This window comes from Aethalodelphis obliquidens, unplaced genomic scaffold, assembly GCF_003676395.1.
Source record: "Aethalodelphis obliquidens isolate GAN/ISIS:26980383/991018 unplaced genomic scaffold, ASM367639v1 scaffold23, whole genome shotgun sequence".
Lineage (NCBI taxonomy): Eukaryota > Metazoa > Chordata > Mammalia > Artiodactyla > Delphinidae > Aethalodelphis > Aethalodelphis obliquidens.
In genome coordinates this window covers 6,913,343-6,939,934 of record NW_020837967.1, presented here as the reverse complement: position 1 = coordinate 6,939,934, position 26,592 = coordinate 6,913,343, and the positions used below count along the sequence as shown (strand labels likewise).

Sequence of the window (26,592 nt, the reverse complement as noted above, 5' to 3'; positions counted from 1 at the left end):
AGAACTAATGTATTGAACAGTGTTTAAAGCAAAAGTTTAATAATATTTAAAATTTTAACTTTTTCGTTTATAGCAGGCCATTTGAAATGTTTGTTGAGTGAATAAATGAATCCATGAAAATGATACCACTGACCCCATAATAGCTAAGACCTGTACTTTTACATTTTTCCCCCAGTATTGAGGTCAGTCTTATGCTGGACCAAGACTGGCTCTGTATCAAGCAGGTGTGTGTCAGCAACACCCTCACCAAAAATGGAGCACAATGTCGGGGTGCAGGATAACTTTACGGGACCCCAGGCACTTTTGCCTTGATGCGCTCCTTCCTCCATGAAAAAATTTTAAATTATATTTTATAATGACATTCTTCTGATTTTAAAAGAAATGATCACGAAAACACTTTTCCGAGCCCGTGAAAGTATCATGCGCCCTGACAGATGTTCCTTCTCTGTCTGGAGTCCAAGTCCTGCTTCCATCACTTTTTGGCTGTATGATTTTGGGGACAATCCCTCGGCATCCTCATCTATAAAAATGAGGTGAATGAAGGTGTAAAAATATGGAGAAAAATCTTCCATGTTAGCAAGAAACTTCTTTGATGGGGGGGTACTTTGATAAGAGTCTTGGGATGGGGTGTGCTGGAGGAGTAATGGTTTTGTGAGGGGTGCAGGGTGAGCTGGAGCTGAAGACAGAAGAATTTTCCTCTCTACCCACCAGACCTGGCAGAGGAATTTTGGGGTCAAGGACAGAAACGTCAAAGGAAGAGTCTTAGGAAGAGGCTTGTCTTTGTCTCCTCAGGTCATCTTCAGGAATATCCCCATTTTCCTTTAATGCTTTCTGAGAGTTGAATCTATTTGGGGAGAGTGGAGGGTGCTGAGTTCTGCTCCGAGGTAGGCCTGGGTCTAGAACAGAAGCTCTTAGCCCAGGGCCCGAAAAGCTCTCAGTAAAACGCTGCCCTTTGATACTAACAGCCCAAGGCAGGCTTGAAAACATGGTTCTGGCCTCATTTGGCAGCATCAATACTTTGTTTCGCTGATAAACTAACTGGCCCAGATAATCATCCAGGGCAGTGGTTCTCAACTGGGGTGATTTTGTCCCTCCACCCCCTTGGGGACATTTGGCAAAATCTGGAGACAGTTTTGGTTGTCACAGGGGTGGGGGGAGGGTATACTGGCATCTCATGGGTAGAAAGCAGCCAGGGATGCTGCTGAACAGCCTGCAATGCCCGGACAACCCCACAGCAGAGGATTGTCTGGCCCCAAATGTCCACAGTGCTGAGCCTGAGAAACCCTGATACGGAGCCTTTCCTCCGATGACCACCCAGGAATAAAAATGCAGGGAGCAATCTTTATAGCACACTCTGAGGTCAGCTGACTCTATTATTTAAAAAAAAAAGAAAAGCAAACAATATTTATGAGCTTCTTCCTCTCCACTGCCTCAGATGAACTGACATCTAACTAACTGTACTAGTATTGACTCTGCTAAATATGTTTCTTTTATTCTCAGGACTAAAAAGCCAATGTGATTTTCTAGTCCAGGTAACCTGGCAACAGTTAGGCCGTGGAGATGTCCGTCTAGAGCTAAGCTACCACTTCCCTCTGCTGGAGAAGTTTGGAACTGCAGCTTCAAGCTCTGAGAACCAGAGATTCTAATTAAACAAGGGTCTGGTGCCTGGTGGTCACCCTGGGACTCCCTTTGCTGGCATTCTTGGAACTCCCTTGGCCCCTCCCCGGTTGGCATCTCAGCCTGGGTTTCCCCTGGAAAGCAGAGCCTGAGCCCCAGGTCTGCATGGAGGCAGTTATTTTGGAAAATGATCCCTGGGAACAGGAGGGAAAGACATCCAAGGGGTTCTTGTGAGATAAGAGAACATGTATATGCTGGTCTCTGTCCCCAGGTCCTGGCGCAGGGCTCCTGAGACCCTTGTCACTTCCTGAGTGATGAGCGCACCAGGAGCATCTTTTGTCCTAATATTTGCTCCTTGACCGTGGTTCCCTACACAGAGCTCCCAAATCCCTTGGAATTTCCTGGGTGAGAGCAGTGTCTTTCTGTTCTGAGGAGGTGACTCTGGGATCCACTTCAGAAGAGTCTGGGTGGGGACCGGAGTGGAGTGGGGATGGGACAGGTGACACAAGATTGATAAACTATCCACTGAGGACTGAAAGCTGGGCCACGAGCCATTCCAGGCTAGATTCACGGTGGTAGGGAAGGCGGAGGAGGGTGTATGAAGGATGAACGACAGGAGCCTCAGACGTCTCCAGATGCTTTCCTAAAGCATCACCGTGTGCAGACAGTGCATTTCAGGGGCGAGATAAACAGTCCGTCAGGGGAACCGGACACCTTCCTCCAACACCTGCTGGTTCCAGGCTTTTCCAAGGCAGACTTGTCATTCGTGGTGAGAACCTGTGGTCTCTGAGAAGTAAGTCCTAGTGATTATTTCACCAACAAGTTCTCCATAATTCATTTTTAAAAGAAACAGAGAATTAAACCTGAAATATGTCTTTAAAAAGAGATGGGGAGGCACCACGCCAGAAGCTGAGTGGTTCACGAAAGGATGGCTTGTTGTCTGAGTTCAGTACACAAGCCTCGGGGCACTGTCGGCCCGGAGGAATATTTCAGTGGGATTACCTGAGCTCTTTGCTGCTGCAAAGACGGATGCTTTCTAAGTGGAACCTCTTCTCACAGTGACCAGGCATGATGCCGAGTAAAATAATGGTCAAAAGAACATCACCAGGCCCCTAATGAGAAGCTGTTGACAGAAAAATTGCTCTAACCTTCATCAAAAAGCCAATAAATGCCAAGGAAGGGACTAGAGATGCAGCAGCTCATAAATTCCTTCTCCAGGGGCCACCGGAGGGGAGTTAGGGGACCACGCACTTGCTCAGCCTTTTTCCTGAACGTTGCTAAGGAAACTTCCGGAAAGCTTGGATTGTTTATGGGGCTGCTCACCCTGACAGTCTCGAGGGGATGTCACCAGGAAGGGCACACCAGCTTCTGGTCAGAACATCCTGCGTTGAGTACCAGGGCTGGCAAGTCTGTTATCTTTTTAGTCAGCTAGACCTTGTCTGTGTGATGTCACAGTTTGTAAGGTAACTGGGCGCTGAGATCCCTTCCACTTGGTTCCTGTAATACTTATTTCCTGTGGTGTTCATTTAGCAACCGGTCGGATGGCCCCACTGTAACGCGCCTTCCGTGGCTAAACCTTGTTTCCACTTTTTTGTGAGGGATGGGGGGTGCTCCCTGAGAGACTGATGTGAATCTATCCCTTGACTTAGTTTGGGTTCCCCAAAGGCGGACCCCGAATCAAGGGCCCGTGTGAAGGCGGTTTATTTGGAAGGTCATCCTAGGAAGCACAGGTGAGGGCGTGGGACCAGGTGAGGCAGGAAGGAGAAAAGCTGATGAAGTTTGCGTTAATGAGCAGGTCAGCGCTATGGTGGGCTCAGCCCTGCCGGTCCCGCCTGAGAAGACACAGCCCCGCACCTGAGAGCTTCTTCCTCCGACGGCCAGGGTCCGGGGCGGTTATCCACACCCCCCACCTGCTGTGTTGAGGGGTGTCCCTGGAGGCCTTACCTCCCCGCCACTTTGGGGTTTGTGTTGAAGGCTGAGCCCGTTACTGGAGGGCCAGCGCCACCGCAGAGGCGGAGACAAAGTGCTTGGGGGCGGGTCTTAGTCTGCTCGCTGTAACAGAACACCTGGAGGACTGGAGGACTTAAAAATAAATGTATTGGGCTTCCCTGGTGGCGCAGTGGTTGAGAGTCCGCCTGCGGATGCAGGGGACACGGGTTCGTGCCTTGTCCGGGAAGATCCCACATGCCGCGGAGCGGCTGGGTCCGTGAGCCATGGCCGCTGAGCCTGCGCGTCCAGAGCCTGTGCTCCGTCCGTAACGGGAGAGGCCACAGCAGTGAGAGGCCCGCGTACCGCAAAAAAACCAAAAACAAAACAAAACAATCAAATGTATTTTCTCCCAGTTCTGGAGGCTGGAAGTCCAAGGTCAAGGTGTGGGCAGGTTTGGTTTCTCCCGAGGCCTCTTTCCTTGGCTTGTGGACAGCCTTTCCTCTGTGCATAAATACCCCTGGTGTCTCTCCTTCTGCTTATAAGGACACTAATCCTTCTAGATTAGGGATCCATCCTTATGACCTCATTTAACCTTACTACCTCCTTATAGGCCCTAGTTCCAGATACAGTCCCATTGGGGGACAGGGGTAGTTCAACATATGAACTTTGTGGGAACACAGCTCATTTCATAACGGAGGAAGCTGTTATCTGTGGAAAGTGCCCACCACAGCTGCACGTGATATGGAGGTGGGTCACGGGGACATGGGGGGGCGGTCATCAAGTCTCATCTACGTTAATCCTCGAACCACTTAGGAGCCAGGTATCACTATCATCCCCCTTCTAACCGTGAGGAACCTGAGGCTCGAAGAGGTTAGACGACTAGCCCCCACGTCACACAGCAAGTCACAGAGCGTGGGCACAGAGGCAGCCCAACTACCTGACTCCCGTGCGTGACAGCTATTTTGTATTTGAGTTTTAACGTGGTCATGACTTATCTACTAGACTAAGTTCCTGGAGAGTCGGAATTGTCTGAAAAAAACCATCGCATGATGCCTCGCACAGCGCTCTGCAGTTTAGACTCAATAAATACATGCAGTGATGTTTTAAAATCCTTTCAACTGTTTCTTTTGGAAATAGACCCGGGGGAAAAAAATCCATGCAACTGAAATAAAGGAAATTAAATCTGCTTTTACAGGAACATGGTAACGTGTGTGTGTGTGGTTCACCACTAGACTGGCAGGAGGACAGGTGTGAGGGGTCCCTGGGGTGGGTGGGCTGGGTGGGGTGAGGGGCACAGTGAGTGACCCTGGCAACTGTCCATCATCCTTTAGGGACCGGGTGGGGTTGCTGATATGGGACTAGGGCCTTGAAGAAACTTCATGTGTGAAAACTGGACAGACTGACTGGGTAACTTAAGGGATAATTATCAAAGGATCAGAATAATAACTTTGACAGCAGTAACAAACGAGCCGATTTTGGTTTAATTAGGCATATTAACCATTTCAGTAGAGTCTGTCAAGAGCAAATCTATTAGCTGTCTTCTCACCTTGCCAACCAACCATATATTTTCTCTCTGTTCTATCACCAGAAGTGTAAGCATTTGGAGGCCAAAACATGCTTCAGCTGTGCTTTAAAGAAAGAAAATGGGCTTTGTGGAACCCTGGATCTGATTTCATCCAAAGTAACTCCTGAATACCGACCTACACAGAGTCACCATCAACTTCCATGGACCTACAGAGAAAACATGGATTTAATTCACGTTTTGCTGAGCTATTCAACTTTGCAAAACTGATTTAGAAAATGTGCTCTGAGAATTTTAAGAAATTTCTCATGTCTGTGTCACAAGCCAGGACGGGGTGAGGGTGTGTGGGGAAACTGCACCCTGGCTGCATTCAACTGGACCCGGAAAGTCTCATGGGAGATCGACGCTGTGCCGGGCAGTGTCCAGGAGCTGAGAAATAAACAACAGAGGACTGATGTGGCCCTGTAGGAACGCACACTCTTGTTTGGGGGCAGGGAGCATGATACACTAGACTGTGATTAAAAAGAATAATTCAGGGCTTCCCTGGTGGCGCAGTGGTTGAGAGTCTGCCTGCCGATGCAGGGGACACGGGTTCGTGCCCTGGTCCGGGAAGATGCCACATGCCGTGGAGCGGCTGGGCCCGTGAGCCATGGCCGCTAGGCCTGCGCATCCGGAGCCTGTGCTCCGCAACGGGAGAGGCCACAGCAGTGAGAGGCCCGCGTACCGCAAAAAAAAAAAAAAAAAAAGAATAATTCAGTGTGCTTCCTGCACAACAGAAGTGTCTACAAAGTGATGGAATGTCGCTGTCACCTCAAAGCCAGTAAGAGGGGCAGCAGGGTGGCCTGGGGTAGAGTCCGTGCTCAGAACCCGACCCCCTGGATTTCAGACCTAGCCCAGCCCCCTACCGGCTGTGTGATGACAGGCAAGTCACAGTATCTTTGTGTTTTAGTTTCATCTCTGTAGAATGGGGTTCATGAAGCCTAGTGCATAGAGACTTTATGAGGCTTCATGTATTAACATCCAGAAAATGCTTAAACAGTGCCCGGCACAGAGCAACCACGACATCAGTCGCAGCATTGATAAGCTTTAAATCACACTCCACTTTGACCAACATTTTTTCCTGTTTTCTAGATTCCTAGAAATTTCTAAACGTGGCCAGTACCATCTCAATACAGAGTTAGGTAAGGTAAATATTGAAAACATACAACAGAAAAGGGAAAGATTTCTTAAATCTGTGAACAAATACTTGCAAATTAGGTCAGAGCTGAGACATTCCCGGGCAGGAAAGGCAGCTTGGAAGGAAACATCGTTATGAAAATCAGCGAGGACGTCAGAGGAGCATAAACCCCACAACACTGGACTCACCCGGCCCCCAGCCTTCCCTCCCCCTTTCCTGTGGGACAGCGGCCTCCCCTCCCCCAGGGAGCCAGAGCGGGCCGGGTCCTCCCATCCTGCAGGCCCGGGACAGCCTGCCAGCTTCTCGGGGGTGGGTGGGGGGCGGGCCTCTGTTTGGGACCTGAAAAATACATTCTGGGCTCCAGAACATGAAAGAAAAACCCTTGCAAGACTGAAATTTCATTAAGTTTATTAACGGTAACAGGTGAGCTTCAATAAGGCTGATTTGAACTCTGGCCTCTTGATGACTGCCAGGAAAGAATAATCATTCATTAGTCAAATATTTTAAAACAATTTAAAAGCTTAGTGCAGTGGGTTTTCAGAGGACGGAGAGAGGAAAGGGGGCCCCTAGACAAAATTAGGATGATGGCCGATTTCACTCTGTAGGTGCTTCCCAGCCGGACGTTTTTAAAAGGTTCAGGTGTGGCCCCCAGGCTCCGAGGCTCCATGATGGATTTCTCGCTCTCCAATGTAATCAGGTGTTTTCACTGTTCACCGCTTCTAGGGAAAGAGGCCCATCTTCTCCTTTTGTAAAAGAGCATTTTCTCTGAGCAAAGCTACCTGTTTCAGGTTTCACAGCAAGTTTCCATTGCTGTAGAATCTGCAGTGTCAGAACCGGGAGGACACGAGGGTCCCAGAAGGGGACCTGGGCGCTGAAAGAGGCTCCGTCACCTGCACCGTCACACAGCTAGATGGTGGCAATCCTCGGACTTGAACTCGGTGTTCTTCGAGGTTGAATCTTCTCCTGCATCCCCTCGGTAAGCAAAGCTGCGTTGCCTTGGCTCTGCCATTTCTGATTGGTTTCCTTTGAGTGCATTGGTCGTCCGTCTCTCCAGGCTGGAACTGTGATCTTTTCGGTACATTGGGAGGACTGCGGTGTGGTGTCAGAGGCACGGGATTCAGAGTCATATAGATGCTGGCTCAACTGTGGCCAATGCACATACCGGGGAGCAGAGAGAGCTCCTTCCGAGGGCTGCCTGGCAAGAGTTTCAGCTCAATAAATCTCCTGGCAGGCCCCCCCATTTGTTGGTGTAAAATTAGTCATTTATTTGCGCCATGTTTGTTTTTTTGGGGGGCTGAGGCCGGCCTTGGGAATGCTGTCTCCCCCAGGCCATGCAGAATCAAAGGCCCCTTTCGCTGACTTTCTAGCCCCTGAATCTGCTGGTGTGGGATCTTCTGGGCTGAGCTCAGCAAAGCTCCCTGAGCAGTAAATGGTACAGAGGGAAAGATGAACACACGAGGCTTTCCAAAAGCAGTCGTCTGCGGTGGTGATCAGAACGTTTTCATTCAATATCCCAGTGGAAGGAAGCAGAGATGCACATTCACCCCCAATTTGTATTTGCCGTGGGGGTGAATTATGTGACACTGGTGTTTGGGTAGCAGATTTTCCTTCTGGATTATTTTCTGCTCCGGCGATTATTAAGATTTATAGCGAGTCCCTGAGGCACCTCAGCTCACAGGTTGGGAAGCCAGCCTAGAGGCCAGAGGATTTCCTGGTTGGAGGCTATGGTGCCGCTCATCCAGAAACTGGAAAGGCAACTTGGTTTTCCTTGGGACGTGTGAGAAGGCTTCACTAACTTTCTCCGAAGCCCGGAGCTTATAACACCCTCTCCTCACTGTGGGATCTATCAGCAGCCACACAGCAACTCCCACGGGGGGCAACCCGCAGGGGCCCCACCGGCGGATTATTTTTGAGCAGATCATGATGGCCAGTCCTTCACAGCCTGGGTTGAAATTTCAGACAGTTGTTTATCAGATTCGTAGTAAAACTCCACTGCTGATTTGCCAAGAGTCAAATCCCACGTCCCCGGTGCACCGGCAAAGTCCTCCAGGGGGCGCGCTTAGTCCAGCCCTGGGTTCTGGAAAGCTGAGGGGCAGGGGTCAGGTCTTCAGGCCGGCCTCCCTCCAGCCCAGGCTCCCCGACAAGGTGGGCAGCCGGCGGTGAGGGGGTGGAGGGCACCCACGGCTTTATCAGCAGACAGAATCTGGGACCCTCCCTCTCCCCGGTCTCCACCACTCATCTGTAAGCTGGAGGTGATGGTGGCCCCGCTCTGCTGGATTCTGGTGGTGACTGAACGAGGATGTACAGGGGGTGCTGGTGTGTACTGGGCTCCAGGGACTGGTGGCTCTGATGATCTTTCTTCTTCTGAGGAACATTCTCAGTAACAAGCTCCTCCTTTCCAAGAAAACATTCTTTTTTACATTTATTTTATTTATTTTTGTCTGCGTTGGGTCTTCGTTGCTGCGCGCGGGCTTTTTCTAGTTGCGGTGAGCAGGGGCTGCTCTTCGTTGCGGTGCGCGGGCTTCTCATTGCAGCGGCTTCTCTTGCAGAGCACGGGCTCTAGGCACGCGGGCTTCAGTAGTTGTGGCTCACAGGCTCTAGAGCACAGGCTCAGCAGTTGTGGTGCACGGGCTTAGTTGCTCCACGGCATGTAGGATCTTCCCCGACCAGAGCTCAAACCTGTGTCCCCTGCACTGGCAGGTGGATTCTGAACCACTGCGCCACCAGGGAAGCCCTCCAAGAAAACACTCTTTTTCACCTTTCTAAACTCTGGCAAAGAAAGAAAAAAAAAGGCCAATCTCAATAGAAACCCACTAGGGGACCTCCCTTCCAGGGGCTGCTTGCCCCCGTGATTAGAATGAGAACCACCGGGTAGAGCCTCACGGGTCTCTGTCTTTGGTACGAATTACATTTACGGCCACTCTAATCATAGGTAAAAAAAAATTGGCCTTAACAAACAAGATCAGCCCCAGGTGTGAGCTGGCGGAGGCGAGGTCTGGGCCATTTCCGGGGCCTAAGTGGACCAGAAGCCAGAAGGTAAGATGTTTAGGTCCTGAACCACCTTTGGGGAACTCAAGTGCTCGAGGCTAGTCGGGATTCTTCACCAGAGGCTGAGCAGAGTTTGGAAATGCTTCCGGAGGAAGTGATCCTTCGTGGGGACAATGTGTGTTCTGCGTCCCTCCTTTCTCTCCCTGATGCTTTTATCCTCAGGGTTAGCCCAGGGTCCAGGTTCCCAGTATCCTGGTGGCAGGGACCTTCATTACAGAAGCACCTGGCACCTACCAGACGTCCATCAGCACAGGCATCAGACAGAGTTCATTGATTTTCTTCTCTCAACCAGCTTACAGTCTGGTGGGGGAGTTAAAATTACCAGTCTCTCTAAATAGGTAATCTTTAAAAGACCCCATAAGATTATCCCAAAGCCAGAGGCACGATTATTTCTCAATAGAATCAGGAAGATTTTCAGAGGGGAGAGCATCTCGTGAAGATCTGCAATGTTTCTGTCGTGGGCAACCGGCACCACCTCCACCTTGGGGGCCCTCTCTGGTCACAGAGTCAGGCTGAAATCCTTCCTTCTCGCCTCAGTTTTATCTTCACCTTCTCCCCTGGGGGGGGCATCCCCTCATCTAAGGTCCTGGGAAGGAGCGTCACACATGGGCTTTCTTGTGTGCTCACAGCCCTTCCGCTCACGTTAGCACCCGACTCTCCAGGTCACCCCTTCTCCAGGGAGCGCTGACTCGTAACCCAGACCCCGTGCACTGAGACGTGACTGATGCCGGAAAGGCAGGCTGGCTCTGCTACAGTCACGAGGCAGCGGTGGTGTCTGGGGGTCGGAAGGTCACGGGTGGGGCCGGTGGGGGGGAAACCCTGAGCGCTGCCCACTGGGCTCACGGCCCCCGGTTCCTCTGATGAGGCCGCTCAGTGTGACCAGACGGGCTTCCTCTTCTGGAGGAAGGCCTTGACCCCCTCCTGGGCATCCGGCAGGCCCAGGTTGTCCACCATGGTCTGGGAGGTGAGGTGGCAGGCGGTCCTGAGGTCCTGAGCCAGCTGCCCGTAGAGGGCGGCTTTGCCCAGCGACAGCACGGGCCGGCCCGGCGAGGCCACCTTCCTCGCCATCCGCGTGGTCTCGTCCTCCGGCACCACCCTGCTCAGCAGCCCGTGGAGCAGGGCCTCCCGCGCAGAAACGGGCTCCCCGGTGAAGAGCACCTCCAAGGCCACCTGTGGGAGGGGACAGGGGCCGTTACTTAGGCACCGGCCATCCTGTGACCCAGCGCCGCCCAGGCCCCACCCGCCCCGCTTCACTCTGCAGAGACTGTTTGTACCGTGACGCTCGGGCCAGTTACCTGCTCCTCAAACACCATGTCCCCATCACCTCTGAGGTCTTCCATCCCCAGACTCCTGCCAGGGATGGGATCCATGAGCACCCAGGAGAGGGGGGGACCCTCCTCATCTCCTTCAGGTCACGTGTCACCACTCTATTGAAATCACAGCTCACACCCCAGCACCATCCCCCCTTCGGGCTGCATTGTCTTCCTTTGCACTTTCACCATTTACTATATAGCTTACACATTCATTTTGTTTATTGTATTATCTCCTTTGTTGGCACATAAGCTTCACTAGGGTCAGAGACTTTCTTTTTACTCTTGTTTATTTCTGTATCGCCAGCACGAGAAGAGTACCTTGCACATAGTAGGCAGCCTCCAAGATATTTACTGGTGAGTGATTTAAGGAGTGGATGGATGGAGGCAAACACAGTACAGGAGAGGTGATGCCACAGTCCTGCAGAGGCCAGGTCAGAAGGTGACACGGCTTCCACTGGTTCTTTCTCTCCGGCTGTTCAGCCTTGGAGCCCAGCTGCCACGCCGTGAGCAAGCCCGAGCCACTCTGAGGCTGTGCTGTGTGTGCCCCTGACCAGCCCAGCCGAGGTCTCAGCTGAGAGGCAGCCTCAACAGCCAGATGTGGGAGCGGGCGGGCCCTCAGACCACCACCCCCAGCTGTCGTGCTCCCCTTCCAAATCTTCCCAGCTGAGGCCACGGACACTGTGGTGCAGAGATAAGCCTTCCTCTCTGAGCCCTGTGCAAGTTGCAGATTCACGAGCTAAACAAATTACTATTGTTTGGAGCCACTGAGTTGAGGGTGGTTGTTATAGATCACTGGACTAGCTTGCGGTATCATCAGCACTTAGGTCATGGTTTTTCAACCTCAGGGCTATTGTATGTTTTGGACCAGATAATTTTTTTGTTGTGTGGGGCTGTCTTGGGCATTGTAGGATGTTTGTGGCATCCCTGGCCTCTATCTACCGGGCAGCAGTACCCCTGTCCCAACTTGTGACAATCAAGGCACTGCCAAACGGCCCCTGGCGCCAGTACTGCTCCCAGATTAGAACCACTGATTAAGGTGGTTTTTTGAATCATGAGACTAGATCGTATCACTGGGGGACTGGGCTTTGGTGGAAGAGGAGAGGCCAGAAGGTGGGTACAGATGCCATCATAGGTGCAGATGGAGCACACAGTGGACTGGACTGGCCACCAGGGACAAGGCGATGTTGGCCCCATTTTCTCCTCTGCAGTTAGGGGAGAGGACTGAATCCCAATGTTGTCCAATTTTGGAAACTTCATGATGACATGCTGGAGGCAGCAGGAGCTACAGAGACTATTTCATTGTTGAAGAGGGACAGCATTGTCACTGCAAAGCGTGTCTGAAGTGCCTGTGTGAATGTGGAGCTAAAAACCGGTGCTGCTGATCCAGGGCTGCTAAGTAAGACGCCTCTGAGGACGCGCAGCGAGTCCCAGTGAAGGGCAGAGGCCAGGGGGTCCGATCTGGGGAAGGAGCAAGAGAACACGAGAGTCCCCCCTGTCCCGGGCGCTCATGCTCCTGGCCTGCCTTCAGCTTCCTACCTGGTCCTGCCTAGTTCATGGCCCTCTCTGGCATCAGTGTCCTTACCGGCCTGGTGGGGTAACGCTATTTAGCACCACATTGATTTATAGGGGTTGTACCCACACGGATCAGATAATAGAGTGGCATTCCCTTAGAAAAAGAAAGCCTATTTTATGGCGAATTAGCACAATCTTTACTTACTGTTTCCCCTGAAACTTCAGATGAGAAGTTTCTTTTCTGTTATCAACCTTTTCTGTTATCAACCCTTGTTAGGGTGCCCCTAACAAGGTGGTGATTTTATACTTCCTCTTCCCAGAGTATCTGTATTAAAAGCAACAAAAAGCACTTGAAGCCAAGGCTGACCTTCAAGGCTGACCCCTGGTGTCTGATGTCCCCAAGTTCCAATCCCACTTACCAACCACACAAACTTAAGGGGGCAGTTTAACCCTCTCAGTCTGTTTCCTCACCTGAAAAAATGGGAGTAAAGATTCCCATTCTCCTGCAGAATTGTGAAGATTGGAGAAAGCTGTGTAAAACTTATACTACAGTGCGGGGCACCCAGGAGGCCCCTAGTAAATGCAGTGCCTGTTATTAACAGGCTTCTTCCTCCTGTAAATTTGTATGAATCTCCAGTGTTGGCTTTCGGTATCAAGGCCCCTGATTATTTAAAGCAGAGGGGTCTCTGGGGTTCCTCAAGGCACGTGTAGGGGAAGAACTAGCTGGTGGTGCGTCAGCATTAGGGCTGCGATTCGGCAGGACCGGAAGGGAAGGACCTGACAGGGGATCATGGGTTAACTTCATCAGCCGGGAGACCTCCGGTGAGTCGCTGAGACCCCAGCCCTTCCGTGAGGTGGGCTGTTGAACATACGCCTGTGGTGGCCACAGCGTCACCGTTAACATGCAGATTCTGACGCAGTGGGTAGGGGGGGGCCTGAGACCCCCGGTTCCCAGGCTCTCTGGTGATCCGCACGCGGGCTGGGTAGCAAGGCTTTCACTTAACATCCTCTCCATCTTGCAAGTTCTACTCTGATCTAATCAATTAGGAATTCAGATCCCGCAGATGCACAGAGTTACTGTGGGTAAACTGGAGGAAGCAAGTGTTCCCGCGGAGACCTGACTGGTTTGGGAAGCCGGGGCTCTGGTCTTTCACGTGCTCCCCTTGCCCGTGGTACCCAATGCTTTAGGGGCTGGGTGAGACCAGCTCTGACTGCGGGAGGGAGCAGCTGCACCAGGCAGGTCGTCTATACGCGCAACGAAGATGCATATTTAACTCAAGCTGGGGGAGGGGGACACTTTGCACACGTGATAAATGATTCACGCCCAGGCTCAGTCTGGCTGGAACCCGAGAGCTCCTCGCCACGGTTTCTGCAGGACAAAAGGCAGCGTCCTCCGCACGCTGGGCAGTTCCCTACGGTGACCAGCAGAGGGCACTGGCGACCCACACCTGCCGCCTCAGCCGTGTTGAAAGGGGCGGAGCTTCCCGACTGGGCCACTTTGCAAAGGCACCTGCTAGTTTTGCTTCCCGGCGGATGTGCACGGGAACGCTGGCATGTCACCCACGCAGGTGGCGGCCCGTGTATGGATGCGTCCCTGTGGGTGCAGCCAAGCACTGACGATAGGCAGGTGTGTTTTGGTCGGTTTTAGATTTTTGGTGAATCCCTAGTTTTCCTCCTGGGGCGGGCCACGCAGGTGAGATTTATGCAACATGGTTCTGAGAACTGGGCTTCCTGGGAATTTAAGGCCTGTCTTTGACAAAAATTTTTTTCCTTCTTTCTTCTCAAAAACAAATTTAAAATTTGACACATGATCAATTTGTAAGTTTCTGGGACTCAAGTATAAGCCTTGATTTTTAAAGTTTGTTTTTAATATTTTTTTTAAATGAGAATTTATTTTTAATTTTTGTCTGTGTTGGGTCTTCGTTGCTGTGTGTGGGCTTTCTCTAGTTGCGGCGAGCGGGGACTACTCTTCGTTGTGGTGCTCGGGCTTCTCTTTATGGAGGCTTCTCTTGTTGCGGAGCACGGGCTCTAGAGCACAGGCTCAGTAGTTATGGCACACGGGCTTAGTTGCTCCGCGGCATGTGGGATCTTCCCTGACCAGGGCTTGAACGCACTCCCCTGCATTGGCAGGCAGATTCTTAACCACTGCGCCACCAGGGAAGTCCTAAAGTTTGTTTTGAGAAAGAAGAGATTCTTATCTGGAAAGTAGGGCTGATTTAAAGTTTTCAGATGCTTTAACATGGAACCTTCCAGAATGTTAGGTGTCAAAGCTGAACAGCAGCAGGTTGGCCAAGCAATCACCTTTAATGTGCAAGAGGCCTGGAGATTTGATTTGCACAATTACAAGGTACTTCGTTCATAAGCTCTGACGATAACTTTGTGATGCATTTTAATTTAATGTGCTGGCACCGAGCAGGGACTTAAGAAGTATTTATTGAATTAATACGTAACATTTAAGGTAAATGTGTATCCTGGTGGGATCCAGACACCCTCCTGGGTCTGAGGACACCGGAGCAAGCTGTTGTGTTCTGAGGGTCACCTTTTCCAATGTGGAGCCCATGTCCAGCTGGTTTTCATAAGTGTATGTGTTTGTAGGTATCTGTCACCAGAATTTTCTCAGAAACACACATTTCTGTAAAAGCTAATGAGGTGCATGAAAGGCAGGTGTGCTTCCCTGAACCTCTTGGTCCTGCAGCTTGATTTCCCTTGGGGCTCATTGCTTTTGTGCCTCCGGCATATGAGCAACTGCTAATTTTCCTAGTTGATGCTAAAATGGTTAATATATTCTAGAAAGCAATTTAGATTCCCTACTTGCTACGACTCTGGCACCCCCTTTAAAAACAGATTTCCAGTTGAGAATAAGGATGTATTTTTCCTTACAAGGAAAACAAGGAAACCACCGGTTTCCACTTAAGAGCTGTTCAGTAAACATTCTTTATGACGTTATAGGAAGGAGGAAAGTTTGTGAAGAAAGTGGACTTCACTCGGGTTAGCAACAACAGAACAACTCTGGCAATACAGCTCCTTCTGGGGCAGATTCGACACACCATGTACAGGACATTCCTGCAACCACTGCAAACCTGACACACTCAGTGTATCAGCTACTTTCAGTCCATTCTGGAATGAGACAGATTGCTGGCAAACAGGAAGCCAGCGACAGAATGTCCTAGCCTCTTATACTGGCATATGTCACCATGCTATTATAGCTCATGGGCAACCTTTCCGTGCAACAAAACTGTATCTGAATTGCATTTCAAATAAGAGTGCAAAAAATGTTCACCTTTATGAAAACAAAGCATATCTAAAAACCTAACCAGCTGTATTGAGGGGTAGGCAAGAATGAAAAGCAGTGATTTACAAACTGACAGCCACTGGGATAACCTCCCAACACGAGATATTAGTACATTCAGCCAGCTCTGCTTTGGGCAGAATGTCCTGAATCAAACGGTACTTTCAACAAGAAAGTTCTGGACCTCACCCTCACAGGCACTGGAGGATCACAGTTAGCAAGGAGGTGCAGGGAGTTCAGTTACCTTTCTCGGCACCGCTCTCCCCAAGGCCACCCCGGGGGTGGAGCAGAAGAGCCCGATGTTCACGCCCGGCATGGCAAAGGAGGACTTGTCACTCGCCACAGCAATGTCACAGCTGGCAACCAGCTGACACCCGGCAGCAGTGGCCAGGCCGTTCACCATGCGATGATGGGGACCGGGTGGGCCTGGATCAGCATCATGACCTGAAGAGCAAACACACCTGCTTCGCTTCCATCCAAGAGTGAGGTGCGACAGTAACACTCAGGATTTTATGTGACTTTACTGTTTTCAGAGCCCTTTTCATATGCTATCAGTGTATCAGATTCTATGACAAAAAGGGTAGGGGAAGTCACAAAGAGAATAACTTTCATTAAATATCGACGGTGAGCCAGACTGTGTGATTTGGTCTTCCTGAGATCCAGGAGGAAGGAACCAGGACACCAAGGCTCACGGGGGAAGTAACCCCCTAAGGCCACCAGATCTGCGAGGGGGGCTATGGGGTCTGAGCACCTCTGTCTGACTCCAGGCCCCTGGTCTGTCCCTAAGCATGATTTCTGTGAGGATGCTATCCCCTCAACCGCTCCCCTAGCAACCCCGCTGCAGAAGAGGGCTGACTTTGACCTCTGGGGAACAAGCAGTTCTGTCCCAAAGGTGCCTGTGTGGAGCTCTTGTATTAAAAGTCTGAAACAGGTGGGAAAGGGCCTGGGAAGTAATTTCCTTAGTAATTACTTCTCCAATTACCACCATGATACTCTCTCAATTCTATTAAGATGGTGGGGAACACCCTGCTGTCATCAAAATAAACAAAATTCCAGGGCTTCCCTGGTGGCGCAGTGGTTGAAAGTCCGCCTGCCGATGCAGGGGACATGGGTTCGTGCCCCGGTCCGGGAGGATCCCACATGTCGCGGAGCGGCTGGGCCCGTGAGCCATGGCCGCTGAGCCTGCGCGTCCGGAGCCTGTGCTCCGCAACGGGAAAGGCCACAAAAGTGAGAGGCCGGCATACCGGAAAATAAATAAATACATAAATAAAATAAAATAAACAAAATTCTAAAATGCATTGGCACAGAGAGGGTAGCTGGAAACTGGCTCAGGTGAGACCCCTCCCCCCAAAATCTCCAGAACTTTAACTTAGTTTTGCAGCTTATGAAGTAACTTGGCTAATTTCTCCATTTTTTTCCATGACACTCTAAACAGATTGTGTTACTATGTTGACTTCAGTGTATAAATGTTTGCCCTTTGACCCCGGCAGGAGGGAGGGGAGGCGGGGACCTGGCCTTGCTTCCCATGCAGCCACTCCAAGGAAAACGACCTTCACGGATCCCAAGGTTTTGCCTGAGGAACTTACCTTTTGTGCTTGTGAACATTTGGTACTTGTCAGCTTTATTATAAAGTGACTAATTATATATTTAGGGATATGATATCATAGTCCTGATATCAGGAATTGGGGGTTCGCCTTTTGAGAATCTGGTAAATGCTATTGACCCTCCTCCAGAGGAATGCACATTTATGTACCAGCACCCAAACTGCTGGTGGGTACAGGGGGTTCGTGCACATACGTGAGGATGGGGAGGGTGAGGGGCAGCGCTGCTTCTCAGGGGACACAGTAGCAAGCAGGCTGCACAAGAGCATGTAAGGTCTGACTGCAGAGGCAGAAAGACTGTTTCAGCTCTGAGTGTCATCCGTCACCTGATCAGCTGAAGGTAGGAAGAGTCAGTTGGCTGTGACTTGGGTGGCACAGTCTGTCTCCTGCCTGTCGTCTAGGAAGGGCTGAGATTCCACACAAGCTGATGGGAAATACTTAGGCAATCCAGTAGATCACCAACGTTAAAAATATCCTACCCTCGATCTAGGAATTCTAAGAGATAATCTGAAATAGGGCAAAAAGCTGTCTGGACCAAGATGTTCACCAAATCATTACTTTATAATAGTAAAAACTATAAATCATACAAATATACAAAAATAAGTAAATGGCTATATAAACTAAAATATATTCCAATGCAATGGAATGCTACATTCTCATTACAATGAAATTTTCTGAGAGAAATATCAGCATGGTGGTCTGCAGTGAGGCTGCTGGGGGCCGACACCCCGGCTATCACTTACTTTCTTCCTATCCCTCAGTCTTCACATCTGTAAAATGGGTATAATTATAGTAACAACCTTACAGAACAGGAAGATTATGTAAATTAACATGTCTAAAGTTCTCAAAGTATCACCTGGCACACAGTAAGCATTCAATGCTATGATGATATTACACAATTATACTGTATAATCACACCCATGTATGATCATTGTCAAACAAATGGGTACACATGGGAAAGGATGAAAAAGAAATACAGCAAAATATTAATTACAGTTCTCTCTGGGTGGCATGATCATGGGTGTAGTATCAGTAATTTAATTTTCTTCCTTTTGTTCTTCTAGATTTTCCAAATTTTCTGTAAGAAGTATCTATTACTTTTTTTTCGGTACGCGGGCTTCTCACTGCTGTGGCCTCTCCCATTACGGAGCACAGGTTCCAGACGCGCAGGCTCAGCGGCCATGGCTCACAGGCCCAGCCGCTCTGTGGCATGTGGGATCTTCCTGGACCGGGGCACGAACCCATGTCCCCTGCATCGGCAGGCGGACTCTCAACCACTGCACCACCAGAGAAGCCCTCTATTACTTTTATAATTAAAAAATATTTTAAATAAAGTTAGAGAGCAATTCAGGGAAGACAGAGGGAACCTAGCTAATACACCAGCTGGGTAACCAATCCCTTGATTGTCAAGAATGATTAGTCCTCCTATTTTGCCTCCTGAATTCAGTACTTGTTTTGGTCCTGCCTACTCCAAAATGGGACATAAATTTAACTCTGCCCCAGCCTCACTGAACAGCATCACGGAGGGTTCTACGCTCGTTCCCAAAGCAAGTGGCCCTGTCCCTTTGTCACATCAGTGGTGGGTGTGAGGAGGAGGGAAGACTCTTCCTGGACCAGGGTTTCCACCTTCAAACTTGAACGGGACGAAAGAAGAGACCAGGACGGGCCTCCAGCGAAAGCCCCCCACATCTGCCTGAGGGAGGTGACGTTCGCTCTTCCCTGACCAGGTGTTTCTTCTCATTTTCAATTTGCCCCATTTCTGATTTATAAATAACTAACCGTCATGCGGCACTTGTGGTCTGTGACAAATCTGCTACAGAACTTAGATGCGGAGACAAACCAGATATTTCTTCCTTTCTTCCATCCCCTGTTCTCGTGCATAAACTGAAGGGGAAATACCTAGCTCATTCTGTTCCCGTCTGCCTGCTGATTACACTTGCAAACTGAAATCTCACACAAGTTCACGGTGTTCAGATTTATCCAGGGCAATGTGATTTTCTTCGAAAAAGTATTAGAGAAGTCAGTGTACTTTCAGGTCCTATTTTACTACATCAGGGTGAGGTCCTGTATGCGTCTTTTTTCAGTGAGTTGGAGGCATCCGTGGGGTGGAAGCTTCCAGAAGATCTGGCCTTTGTCCGGGGAAGAATCTCAGCTCCCCTGTGGCCCTTTGCTATTTAGATCTCAGTTCATGAAGATACCACAGAAAAGTGACCAAAACAGGCCCTTTAGGGAGGATGGAAGGGCTCCACTGGTTCTCTACGATGATCTTCTATTTCGACCAAACATACCAGGTATTAGTAGAAAAATAACTTTTAAAGCACCAAGCTGGCAAAGCACCAGCTGGCAAACACAACAGCGGAATGTCCCATAAACATCATTAACGTGAAACACAAGGCCCAGAGGGTGGCTGTGAGCAGTTGTCTGTAGGGGGTGAAGGATTAGACAGATTGTGGGCATGCTGCACGGGGTGTCTGCAGACCTGTGTGCCAAGCCCCTGGCAGAGCAGCAGGAGGGAGGGGTGGAGAGGTGGGGCAGGCAGGCAGCACAGGGTGGGAAGGAAAGAACAAAGCTGCAGGCTCTCCCCTGCTTTGGGGGAGTTCCTAGGAGCCTGGGGATTGTAAATTCAAACACAGCCTTCCAGGTCTTAGGACGGCCTACTCGTGAGGGGAGGAGAAGAAAACGTATTTCACAGCTTGATTTGTAAGGTCTAAATACTCAGACATGCTACCTAGGCCTCCCTCTGCACTCTTGCCCTGGCCAGGCAAACGTCAGAGTGAGGCCTGGATGGGGCTGGGGCCTTCTACCTTTATCACGCCACCGTCCACTTTCAAGTTTGTGCCCTGGTATGTTTTTGTAAAAGGGTTTTAGGCTTGTTGAGCCAAAGGGCAGAGCTCAGTACCCTGTGTCCTTTAGCCTATTTACCTGCCCTCACGTGGGCACTTCTAGATGATGGCCAAGGAGCAGCTCGGCTATGCCTGACCTCGCCTCGGAGCCAGGTCAAGTTTGTGAGGCACAGAATCCTCTACTGAAGGGCTTTCTCAAAGGTACAGCAGCGGTGGCGCCTCCCACAAGGCTGCCCACGCTGAGCCCAACTGCACTGTCGACTTGGCCTGGGTTTAAAGGCAGTGCTGGAAGCCTCCCAGGTAGCCCCACTTAAATCCTCCGTGTGCGTCCTGCAGGGTCGCGAAGGCCACTGGGCCCAGGCAAGGGACGTCTGTAAACGCAGCATCCGCGGATTTCCTCCACGTCGGACCTCTCCGCCGGACCGATCCGCTGTGATGGATAAACTGGGCTCCGTGGCGGGCGGAGCTGACCACTGACGGAGCCTCGCTGTACTCCGCGTGGGGTGGCGCGGTCGGCGGCCCGGCCTCCTCCGCCCCTCTCTCTTCCCGGGTCCCGCCGGCCACCCTCCCTGGGAACAGCCCCGCACGCCCGCGGGCCGCTGACCTGATGCCGTCCCGCAGCCGCGTGCTGGTGGGTCGCGACCCCGGCTCCGGCCGCCCGACCCCGGCCGGTCCCCCGCTGCACAAGCCGGCGGTGAGCGGAGGCCACGGGCCGCGCCGGAGCCAGCCCGACTCCTTCGCCCCCAAGGCCCGCAGGCCCGCGGCGGCGGCCATGGCGGCCAGAGACGCGCCGGGGTCGGACGCCGCTGAGCTCGACGCCAAGGACCGCGGGCTCTGGGCGCTCCGAGGGGCGCGGGAGCGAGCCGGGCCGCTGCGCTTCGACCACTGCGGGCAGCGGGCAAAACCGAGTCGGGGATCGCAGGCCCAGGTTTCGAGCGGACTCTTCTCCCAGGCCGGACCCAGCCCCCGCCGCCCCGCCCCCGGGTCCCTGCCGCCCCACCCCACCCCACCGCCCGGGCCCCCTAGTCTTCCGGCCCCGCCCCGACGCTCCGCCCCCCGTAACCCCTCCCCTGGCGCCCCAACCACCCTTGCTCCACCCCCTAGCCCCGCCCCCGATATACCTACACCGCCTCTGATCCCTCCCCCCGCGCCGCCCCTTCCCCCGCGCCGCCCCGCCCCCGGGTCCTTGGCGCCCTTCCCGGGAGGAGCTGAGGGGTTGGTTCTGGGGTGAGCGACTCTAAACCTTCAGGCACGCTCTGAGGGTTTTTTCCCTTGCAAGTCCAGACGAAAGGGTTTAAAGGAGGCGAGCAGTGGTGTAGCTTGCTCCTTTTTGTTACAACACCAAGAACATAGTGGTTTGCCTGGATTAGGAGAAAAATGAAGTGTCGGCAGGTAGCGGATGATGTGAGCTAGGGACGTCACCTTTTTACAAATTGCTTTATCCTACCCATCCTATCCCAGGCCTCTCATGTGATCCCAGGTCACTACTTGAGCTGTATCCCACTCAAGTATTGGCTTTTAAATGCTTTGTGTCTTCTCTTATCGAGAACCTGTGGGATCTACGTTTATATCTTGCGTTTCCCCAATGCACCAAGGAGGGAAAGGGAGGCCCTTTTCAGGATCTAAGTGGCTGGCACGAGATAGGGCACATCCTGCGGCTGAGAGCTGAAGTGTGATGAGAAGATCCTCATTGTCATTTGCTAGTTAACTGCTTCCTGTATTCCTTAACTTCCTAAAGTCTGGAGATTTGCAGGATACTTGGAAGGAAGGGTCTGGGCCCTCAAAGATCTTCCAGTCTGTAGGGTTGACACCATGCCCAGGACCCTCCTCGGGCTTTGACACTGAGAAATTTTGCAAGGATAACAATTATACAAAGGCATCTACAGGCGGGGCCATTGAGGTTGCACAGTGGCTTGAAATAGTCACACACTGGATTCCTTTGAGTGAGGCCCCCTTTAATTCTCAGCTTCATAATTGGACAGATCACTTATGTACAGAATAATATTTTGAAATATCAGTTGACATCTCTACCAACACCACCACTCACTCCATTTCCTTGGTCCTCGTTCCATTCAGGCAGTTGGGGCAGAACTCTGAGACACACAGGGGCAATTCCTGGCTTTCAATTTGTAAAAGCCCAGCCTTGGGATTGGAAAGAACACCACGCAGACATAATAGATTTGGGGAGCAGTTGATGAATAGGAACAAGGCCTCTAACCTGAGGCCAGATTAAGGTCCCCCAGGTTTGAGGGCAAGGATAGGGCAAGTAGGGCTTCAGGAAAAGCCAGAAGAGAGTGGGATTTGGGAAAAAGGGTGTGCCAAAGCCTTCTGGAGAAGTGGGAATAGTGGGAAGGATTGCTCCTTTCCTTGGTAGAACTCCAGGTCACTCATGAGACTCTGGGTGGCACGGAATGTCTGGGCAGATGGACCTAAACACCTCATAGAATTTCCCATGGTCCAGTGCGGTGCTGTGACAACAAACTTGTCCCTGTCCTCTGAGAGGGGATTGGAAACAGCTGAGAAAGGTCTGGACCTGAGGAGCCCTGAGGTGGGGAATGGAGATGACTCAGCAGGTGTGGACTGACAAGTTGAAGACAAGGTGGGGATGAGGACATCTCGGGTGGATGCTGTCACCTGTACCCTTCTGGTAGCCTGGAATATGCTGAGGTGACAAAAACAACTACAACAAAAACAAGTCTATGTGCCCCAAACAACCAAGCCTCATTTCTCACTCACACTACTGTTCTACTGCAGATCAGCTGAAAACTCTGTGCTGAGTCAGCCCTGTCTTTGCCTCGGGACCCAGTGGAGCAGCCTCTATCTGGAAAGTTGCCAGTCTCTGGGGCAGAGGAAAAAGAAAGGATGGGAGAGGACTTCCCTGGTGATACAGTGGTTAAGAATCCGCCTGCCACTGCAGGGGACACGGGTTTGAGCCCCGGTCTGGGAAGATCCCACATGCTATGGAGCAACTAAGCCCACGTGCCACAACTACTGAAGCCCGTGTGCCTAGAGCCTGTGTTCCACAGCAAGAGAAGCCACGGCAATGAGAAGCCCGCGCACCACAACAAAGAGTAGCCCCTGCTCGCTGCAAGTAGAGAAAGCCTGCGCACAGCAACGAAGACCCAATGCAGCCAAAAATAAATAAATACATTTATAAAATTAAAAAAAAAAAGGAATGGATGGGAGAAGCATGAACTGGCACTTGGTCTCATGATTCATTTGCCAAAGCAAGTCACACCACCACACTTACCTTCAGATGTGCAGGAAAGTACAACCCTCCCATGTGTTTGAAAGAAGCAAGTCTTTTTTTTTTTTTTTTTAGCAAGTCTTTTTGAGCAATGATTGCTTAATGATGGCCACAACTGCCCAAGCACAGAGCCTTGGTGTTATAAATGAACAGATGCTCATTACTCAGGGATCGGGAATAGAATTCCAAATTGGCTTAGTTTCCGCCACCAGGCAGAATGGAGATTTGAAATAGAATTAAGCTGAGAAATAAAAGGAAGTTAAATCCTTAAGAACACTCGAGTTTGCACACTGGGATTTGTGTCCATCCCCCTCAGTCATGCCAAGTGCTGCAGAAGAGACAGAACATGTTCCCTGAGGCTGAGTCATGCAGGATCAAAAACTCTGACCAAAGTGATCATCATGGGCCAAAGTCCACCACCAGAGGACCTTTTCCACCTTCTCACCAAGATGAAGTGTCATTGGCAGGACGGGAGGTTTGACTGGGAAGAGATAAAGAGACTGCTCCCTCCCAGCCTAGGAGCTGGAGTAGAGGAGAGACCTGGAGTAGAGGGTTTTGGGAGAAGGAACGAGGAGGGCACTTGGAGCGTGAACGTCACAGATGAAAATGGAAGGTTTCAGAGACAACCTCCACCTGCTTCTAAACTTTATTTAATAGGGAACTATACTCAATATTTTGTAATAAGCTACAAGGGAAAAGAATCTGAAAAAGAATAGGTACGTATGTGTATCACGGAATCACTTTGCCATACACCGGAAACTAACACAACATTGTAAATCAACTATACTTCAATTTTTTAAAAAAGCACTGAAAATTGTAAAAAAAAAATTTTAATTTAATAACAGCCGCCCTTTATGAAGACGCCCACTCTGTGGCAGTGCCTGCACTTAGCGCATTACTTACGCCAGCTCAGGATAACTTGTGAGACAGGTACCATTAACCTAGTTCAGAGACGCTTTGCCAGCCGCACTCGCGCTCAGCACAGCAGTTACAAAGTTGGGACAGGGCGCTGGGGGTCACCTGAAGGATGGGCTGTGATGGAGGTTTCCGTGCTCATCTAAATTCCTACGCTTGTTCTCCCATCCCTTTCACGTCTCCTTCCTCCCCTCATATCTTTCTGTGCCTCTAGCCCTGGTTTGAGAGTGGAGAAACACGCAAACACGGAAGTGGAGATGGACAGCCATCGCGTTATCCAGGAGGGAGTCGATATTGCTTGCTGAAACGCTCATCCATCCTTAAGCAGTGCGAGAGTCTTTTCATTCGGGCTGTTTCTCCAGGCCTCCTCTGCCTCTCATTAATTTTGGTAGGGGCTGCTTGTCTTTCTTCCCTCTTGTTCAGTGCCCTTCTAATCTATTTTTCCACGTAAGCCCTGACACAATTTGATTTCCAGGTTGCTAGCAGGCTTCTCTCTGGCTTTGATTTATGTGTGCCTTCCCTGTGCCTCATGTCTTTGCCATATGGATGTGTCTTCGCTACCTTTTCTCAGTTTCTTTAAAGACCCACCGATGCTTGGCAGGACGTTGCAGAAATAATGCAGAATAAAAGACAGTTCTAGGGAGCCTGGCATCTCAGGCTTGATGTTGGAATGAAGGAAGATTTAGAACTCCTCAGGGTGCAGAGAAAGAAAAGTGAAGGGCAGATTTTCAGCTGCTTATGGAGCAGTTTTTGAACTTCTTTTTATTGATTTCGGGCCCTTCGAAGACAGGCACGTAATGACACGGTTCAGAGTACAATGTGAAAGATCTGGGGGCTTAGTTTCAGCAGAGATTCCTCTGGCATCCGGCTGATTCTCCTGTTCTAGCTTTCCACCCTCATTCTCCCCATGTCTGTCCCTTCTCCCCACCACTGCTGCCCCCAGAAAAGTCATAGGAGGATCAAGCGCCTACACACCAGAACGTTTCAGATGTTCATTGTTTTTTTTTTTGCGGTACGCAGACCTCTCACTGTTGTGGTCTCTCCCGTTGCGGAGCACAGGCTCCGGAAGCACAGGCTTAGTGGCCATGGCTCACGGGCCCAGCCGCTCCGCGGCATGTGGGATCTTCCCGGACCGGGGCATGAACCGGTGTCCCCTGCATCGGCAGGCGGACTCTCAACCACTGCACCACCAGGGAAGCCCCACACGTTCATTGTTTTACACAGCTGCAGATGCTGTTCAATGCCCCAGTTTTATTTTGTATTTTATTTATAATCCACCAGTCATCCAAATGCCTTTTGCAAACCTAAAACTTCTTCAGAAAGACCCATGCCTCAAGGTGGGTGAAAATTAATTTAGAAACGAAATGGGGTGGGGAGCAAGGTGCATGGATGAAATGAACTTCCTTTATCCCCACTTAGCACAAATTCTTGAGTTTGCTCATATGCCTTAAACCCAATGAATTCAGTAACATCAGGTAAAGGATATGGAAAAGTGGTACAAACAGATGACAAGGGGTGTGTATGGACGTTTTGAATGAGTTTGCAAAGTTAAAGGGTCCTGTTAGTGGAGTTGATAGACTTTTGGAGGGCAAGAGGTCATTCAGGAGGCGTATTGAATGTTTGATCCATTAAATGGTGCAAGACAGAGACAGCCATGCAGCTCAACACTGTTCATGGTCTCTGAACGAGCACCGCAGGGACGGGAACCCACTGGTTACTGTGTTTGCCACCTCCTGCAGCTGCATCACACCTCACCATGATTATAATCCTGCAACAGCAGAGGAGGTTAAGAGGAGGTCAGTACTTTATTTACTTATTTATTTTAAAATTCATTTATTTATTTATTTTTGGCTGCTTTGGGTCTTTGTTGCTGCGCGCGGGCTTTCTCTAGCTGCGGCGAGCGGGGGCTACTCTTTGTTGCGGTGCGCGGGCTTCTCATTGCGGTGGCTTCTCTTGTTGCAGAGCACGGGGTCTAGGCACGTGGGCTTCGGTAGTTGTGGCACACAGGCTTCAGTAGTTGTGGCTCACAGGCTCTAGAGCGCAGGCTCAGTAGTTGTGGTGCACGGGCTTAGTTGCTCCACAGCATGTGGGATCTTCCCAGACAAGGGCTTGAACCCGTGTCCCCTGCATTGGCAGGAGGATTCTTAACCACTGCGCCACCAGGGAAGTCATGAGGTCAGTACTTTAAAAAGAAAGGAAAAGCAATGGGCATCCTGGCATGGAACAGGTTAACCTTCAGCCAAATGGAACATTCCACCATGCAGTGTGGTCTACTGCCGGAATATTCCAGAGAGCCTCAGCAGCAGGGAGTTGAGGGAGTGTTGGAGGGGAGGAAGGAACGAGGGGGGTTTGCTTGACCAGAAGTGGGAGGTGATTTCCTACTTGGTTGCTGGGAAGGAGGGAGGGGGAAGGTTTAGCTCTTGTAGTCATTAGATTACTAATTGATGACCTCAGCCAGTGACCTCTGAGCCTTGTTCCCTCATCTGTAAAATGGGGGGAATAATTTAAATAATTTGCATAATCCATTCCTTGAGCACGTCACGTGCCAGGTATTGCTCTAGGCACTGGGGAGGCAGCAG

At 50.7% G+C, this 26,592-nt stretch overlaps 1 protein-coding gene and 1 long non-coding RNA gene across 2 annotated transcripts in view; one reads left to right on the top strand and one right to left on the bottom strand.

Annotated features, from left to right (window-relative positions):
- Positions 1-5,607, top strand: part of LOC113628269 (uncharacterized) — a 35,579-nt gene extending 29,972 nt beyond the window's left edge. Inside the window, exon 3 of the long non-coding RNA XR_003435962.1 lies at positions 5,135-5,607. This is a non-coding gene — a long non-coding RNA (uncharacterized LOC113628269). The remainder of the gene's footprint in view (positions 1-5,134) is intronic.
- Positions 5,608-9,847: 4,240 nt separating this feature from the next.
- On the bottom strand, positions 9,848-20,816 carry ECHDC3 (enoyl-CoA hydratase domain containing 3). Its single transcript, XM_027121487.1, is given in 4 exon segments — positions 9,848-10,463; positions 15,652-15,812; positions 15,815-15,917; positions 20,128-20,816. Coding segments are annotated over 4 exon segments (1,062 nt in total). The 5' UTR covers positions 20,626-20,816; the 3' UTR covers positions 9,848-10,163.
- Between the last annotated feature and the right edge of the window lie 5,776 nt (positions 20,817-26,592).